The sequence below is a fragment of the Nothoprocta perdicaria genome, unplaced genomic scaffold (assembly GCF_003342845.1).
Source record: "Nothoprocta perdicaria isolate Ctin4 unplaced genomic scaffold, notPer1 scaffold_244, whole genome shotgun sequence".
In the NCBI taxonomy this organism is placed as follows: Eukaryota; Metazoa; Chordata; class Aves; order Tinamiformes; family Tinamidae; genus Nothoprocta; species Nothoprocta perdicaria.
The window spans coordinates 566,633-573,276 of NW_020455471.1; the positions used below are offsets into that span (position 1 = coordinate 566,633).

At 53.7% G+C, this 6,644-nt stretch overlaps 1 protein-coding gene across 1 annotated transcript; it reads left to right on the forward strand.

Annotated features, from left to right (window-relative positions):
* ANKRD54 (ankyrin repeat domain 54) lies at positions 1-6,436 on the forward strand (the record flags this gene model as incomplete). The annotated part of the gene is made up of 7 exons (XM_026039877.1): positions 1-52; positions 1,841-1,939; positions 2,428-2,499; positions 2,957-3,004; positions 3,104-3,228; positions 4,120-4,227; positions 4,872-6,436. Coding segments are annotated over 7 exons (579 nt in total), but the record flags the coding sequence as incomplete, so codon positions are not given.
* Positions 6,437-6,644: the final 208 nt, after the last annotated feature.

Below are 6,644 nucleotides of genomic sequence, written 5' to 3' on the forward strand. Positions count from 1 at the left end.
ACAGCTCTGAAGAAGCTCCGCGAAGCCGCCAACGGCAACGACCTGGACACAGGTGAGGCCCCGCGGGCCCTTGGCAAGGCCCGTGTGCTCCCCGGGGCGGCGGGCAGCGAGCGGAGCTCCCGTCCCCGCGGGAGAGGGAGAAGCGCCGGCCCTGCAGCCCTGTGCCGGGCTAGCGAGGCCCGGCAGAGGTGCCGGCTGCTGCTGGGCTGCCCGCGGGGGCTGCGGGCCGGGCTCCGTGCCCCGGAGCTCTGCCCACGGATGGCTACGCGGCCCTGAAGGGCGCTGGGAAGCGGTTTCGCTCTAGAAGCTGCTGGAGGGTCGGGACAGCTGGGTGGTGCTGCAGCCTCCAGCGCCCGGCGCCTCCGCCTTTGTGCGGGGATATTGCGGGCTGAGAGCCCAAAGGTCCTTCCCCGCGGGAGCGGGAGCCCAGAGCCCGTTCCCCACAGCAGCGGGAGCCCAAAGCCCCTTCCCCGCGGGAGCGGGAGCCCAGAGCCCGTTCCCCGCGGGAGCCCAAAGGCCCGTCCCTGTGGGAGCGGGAGCCCAAAGCCCCTTCCCCGCGGGAGCGGGAGCCCAAAGCCCCTTCCCCGCGGGAGCGGGAGCCCAAAGCCCCTTCCCCCGGGAGCAGGAGCCCAAAGCCCCTTCCCTGCAGCCCTGCCCGCCTGGAGAGCTGTCGCTGCAGGGAAGTGCGGGGAATCCGTGGCCCGGCAGCGGGCGCTGAGGCCGGCGGAAGCCTGAAGGAGCCAGGCTCGTAAAGACGCAGTGAATCTCACACAGGAGCAGGAGGAGCTTTACTTTGGGCATGGTTACTGCATCAGGAAAGCCTGAGAGCACGAGGAGCAATAGCACATATCCTTGCCCTTGCTGCATGTCAYTGTAGCTGCTACTCTCAGTTACGTAAGAGTCTTTTCGGACCTTACTAGTCTCTTTGTTTCTACAATATCACAGAGTGGTTGAGGTTGGAACGGACCCCTAGAGATCACTAGTCCAACCCCCTGCTCCAGCAGGGACACCCAGAGCACGGGGCACAGGGCGGCATCCAGGTGGGTTTGGAAGATCTCCAGGGAAGGAGACTCCACAGCCTCCCTGGGCAGCCTGTGCCAGGGCTCTGTCACCCTCACAGGAAAGAAGTTCCTCCTCACATGGAGATGGAACTGCCTGTGTTTCAACTTGTACCCATTACCCCTTGTCCAATATCCAGTATCCAGCACTGGAGAGCCTTACTGGTTCCTCTGCCTCTGCGTGAGCAGGTTTTTCTTATCTGAGAAGGACATGCAGCTCTCATTACAGGCAGGGTTTGTGGTGGTATTGAAGTAGCTGGTTGGGAGATTGGGGGGAACAAATGCRAGAAAATGATGACAGAGCTTCCAGAAAGGACCATTCAGGCTGTTCCCTTGGCTAGATCACTCCCTTTGGGAATGTTTGTACAGCTGTTGGCAGGTCAGTGCACTCACCTGCCTGCTTCCCAAGGAGTTGTCACCATTAGTGAGAGGAAGAGAGGGGAGAAAAATAAGCCTTGGGCTTTCAGATGAAACCAGGAAGTGGCACGTTCAGAACTGACAGGAGGAGGCGTTTGCTGTCACAGGATGGAGTCACGTGCAGAGCTCCTCACCAGAGGTTCACCTTCACATGTAATGTTGAGCTCAGAGGGAGCCGCACGGAAGCAGGGAGCAAGCCTGTGGGGGCTGTTAGGGGCAGAATTTTAATTCTGACTGACGTGAAGGCGACTAAAGGCTGTGAGAGGCACCCGCATCCTTGCGCTCTTCCCTGGGCTTTTGCTGCCCCTTTCTGACCAGGTGCTCCTCTGGCTTACGTGCTTTCTTCTTTCCCTTGGTGCTGTCAGTGCAGCAACTCCTGGAGGATGGGGCCGACCCCTGCGCGGCGGACGACAAGGGCCGGACAGCCCTGCACTTCGCCTCCTGCAACGGCAACGATCACATCGGTGAGCGAGCTGACTCGTCTGCGGCGCAGATTTCAGACCAGCTGCTCTATTTTGATTCAGCGCAGGACGGTGCCATATTCCTTGTATTCTGTGGTGAGGTTGTCAGCTGAATCCTAGCTCCGGGACTTGTCAAGTCCTCCTGCTGGGGTAGGAGCAGCCCCAGCACGAGGGCTGCCTTGGTGCAGAAGGAAGGATGTTCTCGGTGCCAGTTCCTCCACTCGAGGAGCCCGGGGCAGTGGTGCTTCCCAGACATGTTGCGTTTCTTCTGCATGTGTTGTCGGGACMTCAGTTCTGTGTCTGGGAGGAAGCTGTTGATCTGAATAGAAGCATCCCTGGTGCAGCCTGCTGGCTGCCATGTGGATCTGTGGTGCCCTCAGGTCAAACAGGGCTTCTCGCACCACTAGTGGGTCTCAGGGATTGAGGCTTATGGGCCATGACCTGCTGGGCAAAGGGAAGGGACTGACATGGCTCCGTGTTGCTGTTTCCAGTGCAGTTGCTTCTGGACCACGGGGCTGACCCAAACCAGAGAGATGGACTGGGAAACACTCCCTTACATTTGGGTAAGTGCCGTGCARGGGAGCTGCACACGCAGAAAGGCAAATGCTGCCCTCTCTGGTGTTTCCTTCCTCTGCATCCTCCTCTCCTGTGCATCACAGGAGCCAATCCCTAGCCCTAAAGACTTAGGAGGGAGTCTTTGTATTTCATTAGCTTTGCTCTGCTAAAGTTCAGAGTCAGAGTTGGGAAAATCCATTTCCTTCCCTCTGAAAGCCCCAAGGAACAAGGGACCTCTTCCAGAGAGGGTACTCACACTTTAGCCCACAGGATTACCCTTAACTGTAACTTAACTTACCCTTACTGTAAGGGTAACTTACTGTACCCTTAACTTAACAGGCTGTTCCTTTTTTTTCCATGACAAAGAGCCCTTTGGGAAGTAGCAAYCTCCACCTTTGAACAGGAACTCCTTTCTTTTGGGGTTGCATTACTCTGAGCTGTGTGTCTTGTGTTTTCCCTCCCCAGCTGCCTGCACGAACCACGTTCCTGTCATCACCACGCTGCTGCGCGGAGGTAATGTTTCCTCTTTAGCAACAATAGCCTGTCCSCATGTCCTGCCCCCGCTCCTATGGATCATCCCAGGGATGCTAAATGTGCTCATGCGTTTCCCAGGGGCCAGAGTTGATGCCTTGGACCGAGCTGGCCGAACCCCCCTGCACCTGGCGAAGTCGAAGCTCAACATCCTGCAGGAAGGACTCTCCCACAGCCTGGAGGCCGTGCGCCTTGAAGTGAAACAGGTGAAGGAAACACTGACAGGTTCTGGTTAGGTGGTGCAGCTCCTGACAGACTTTTGCACCMCTGAGATCAAATAGCATTTGGCAGCTTTGAATTTGGCAGCTATTTGAATACCCGTCTCCAGGCTTTTAGCTGCTTTGGGAGAAGCTTGAYCTTTTCCTTCTGTTTTCAGAGACCCTCCTTTCTCCAACTACTGCCTTGATTTTTTGCAGGGCCTCTCTTGACCGTGGTAGGCCAAGGATGCACTGAATGTCTTACTTCTCAGGCTTTGCAGAACAGTGTTTCTTCAACCACCATGTAAGACAGACAGCTGGAGGGACCTCAGCATGAAGCTGTTGTTAAGGCATACGTATTCCAGTAGGGGCACATGCCATGTGGGGCATTTCCAGCTGTCAAATGCCAGCGCAGACTGCCCTGCTCTTTCTAATACGCAACTGCAAGTTGCAGTGCTGTTTCACAAATGCACAAGATGTGGGCCTAGCTGTAGGAGCCATCCAATAGTGCAGAAGCAGATCCTCRTGGAGTAGGAAGTCCCTGCTACTCAGAGGGACAAAAGCTAACTGACCACGAAGAAAAGCTTGGTGCTTTCACGGCCATCGCAGAACTTGTGCTTCTCCAGCTGGGCTTGTCTCTCTTACCCGTTTGTTGGCCCAACATCGGATCTCAGCTAGTGCTAGCCACTGTCTGTGGCTGAGGAGCACCTTGGGTGGCTCGTTGGGCTCCATTGCTGGTGGTGCTGAGCAGTTGCTCTGCACATGCTCTTCTCCCAGGGTTACATGCTCTGCCACACCACAAGACCTTGGCAGTTTAGCTGCTTCTCACACAGAAGAATCTGTCCTGGTGCAGCTGCCTGTTGTTGCCTCTATTGCTTTCTAATGCTTTTTTTCTTCCAGATTATCCAGATGTTAAGGGAATACCTGGACCGCCTAGGGAGGCATGAGCAAAAGGAGCAGCTGGATGACCTCTGCTCCAAGCTACAGATGACCAGCACAAAAGAGCAGGTAGGCAGCGTTGAGTTACTCTGACTCATTTCTGTTGTGGATTTTGCATTCAAGAGAATTTAACTGCTTGAACAAGGTGATAGTGAAGAAAGAGGTAGGGATTCTTGTTCACGTTCACTAAAGCAGCCAATTTTTGTGATAATTTGTGGTACTCCTTTAGGAAAAAGCATCTCTGTGGCTGTCATGCTCCGCAGAAAAGCTGGAGATCTAAGGGGCWGAGGGTCAAGCATTTTAAGGCTGGGAAGCAGCACAGCCCCAGGGCTGTGGGGCCTTTGGAATCTAGCTTGATTTTTACTACATAAGATTGGCCCTCAAAAACAAGTTTAGAGGAAGCAGCCTTGATAGCAGTTATAAATTCTGGCTCTTGCAGTAACATGCTTCCRTTTTAAGGACTATCTAGATTGTATGAGGTGGAGGCCAAGCACTGATATTCTGAGGGATGTGGAGGGAAGCTCTCCTTGCATTCACATCAGGACCTGCTTGAGCAGGATGTGCTCCTATTTGATGCTAGAGTGAAGGGAGCTTATCCTAGTGTAAGCTTGCTGCGAGTGCTACCAGGAACCCTGGTGCTCTGCTACGTGGATGCTGCTACGTGGTGGACAGCTGCTTGCCCTGCCTTACAGCCAACTTTGTTCTCCTGGCAGGTGGATGAGGTTACAGACCTGCTGGCCAGCTTCACCTCGCTCAGCCTGCAGATGCAGAAGATAGAGAAGAGGTAACAGGCTTCCAGGCTAGCTCCCTGATCCGAAAGGAGATGCCTTAGAGAGACAGAGAGGAAGCTAGAGCTTGCTTCCTAGCTGGCTGGATGAACGTTGCTGCCACTGGCCGTGCCTGCTTGACCCCCTTTCTGGGTGGTATTCAGACTGTCCCTGTGCAGCTGTGTCATGGGCTGGCAGTGAACTTTGGACAAGAGAGAGACTTCTGAAGAAAGAAGAGAAGAAAAAAACCCCAAAACCTTTTTATCAGATGACATTGAGTAGGATGCCCTTTTCAAAGGCACTTCACCTTCTCCTAAGCTCTCCACAGTGTAGGTGGTGGCAGGTGCCATGTGAGGTCACAAGTCCTGGCTAGTGCCCTCAGCAGCTGGCTCGCCTCACAGATCTTCTTGGGACAGGCTTCTTTTGCCACCGTTGCAGTATGAAGTTGCACAGGGTGGAGGTTGGAAGCCTTGGACAACAGCAGACTTTGTGCGACGGGGGTAACACACACGGAATGCTGCTGTCTGGCAGCTGAGCAAACATACTGCCCTTAGAAACAAGGTCAGAGACTTAATTCTAACCTTCTCCAGAGCCTACAGTCAGAGGGAGAGMATTTATCTGGTAATGAATGGGGTAGAAAGCTTTTAATCACTAGACTAACAGCTTGTACTGACCCTGCTTTTTAAACCAGTGCTTCAAGTTAGTGCTTAAATACTACAGTGAAATACTTGTCAGAAGTACCCAGGCAGGCAGTTAGCCCATAATCGCTACCCTGATGCAAGGATGTGGTTTTGGGGGTGGTTTACTCCTCATGCAGGTTTAGGCATCTTGCAGAGAACACCCCCAAAACTGAGTTGCTGTTTCTCGTTACTGGCGGGCTCAGGCTGGAGGACCAGTGGCTACAGGAAGTGTTTTGTACCCGGCCATGTTCTTGGGCTGAGGTGGATTTATGGCTGTCTTAGCAGCATCAAACCCAGAGGTGACCCCCGTGCCGTGTTTCTTGCCAGCCCTGGAGATGGGTTCAGCTCTGTGGTTCAGCTATGACCTCTACTGGAAGCCCGAGGTGATGCTGCTGTGAAAGATGCAGGGGACTCCTGTTGCTCCTCTCTTGCTTCTGCTCCATCAAGATGACTAATGAAGAAATGGGCAGCTTAGTAATGGAGCAGGGGTCTGTGATATCTTTCAAGCAGGGCCTAGCTGGCAGCAGGATGACAAGAATACAGCTAGTAGCAATGTGCATTCCCATCKGTGTACTGCACTCAAATGACTTGGTCTGCTCATAGTGTTACCCATCCCACAGCTTAGGATTTATCAGTTTKGAATACCCTTTCTTAGGATAATCTTACATCAGCCACAGTTCAGAACATTCTTCAGAGACCATCAGGTCAGTTGGCCCCACTTTGTCCAACGACTGATCCTTTACTCGTCCAGGAACTGAATTAACTTGACCTGCATGTTCAAAGCCGAGATAGCAGGAACGGACTTGGTTTTAGACAGGCCAGCCCATGGGTGTTGGGAAGTCATGGTTGGGACCAACACCACTGTGGTTTGGCTGGAGCTGTCACTGTGTGTACTGATGCTTCGTTGTGATGTGATAGATGGGAAGGATACTGAGGGGCTGGAAGACAATCTCACCTTTTTGTATTTTGAACTACAGTAAAATCCTGTCAGCCTTTTTATTGGACTCCTCAGCTCGTTCCTACTTCAGCTATGTTCCAG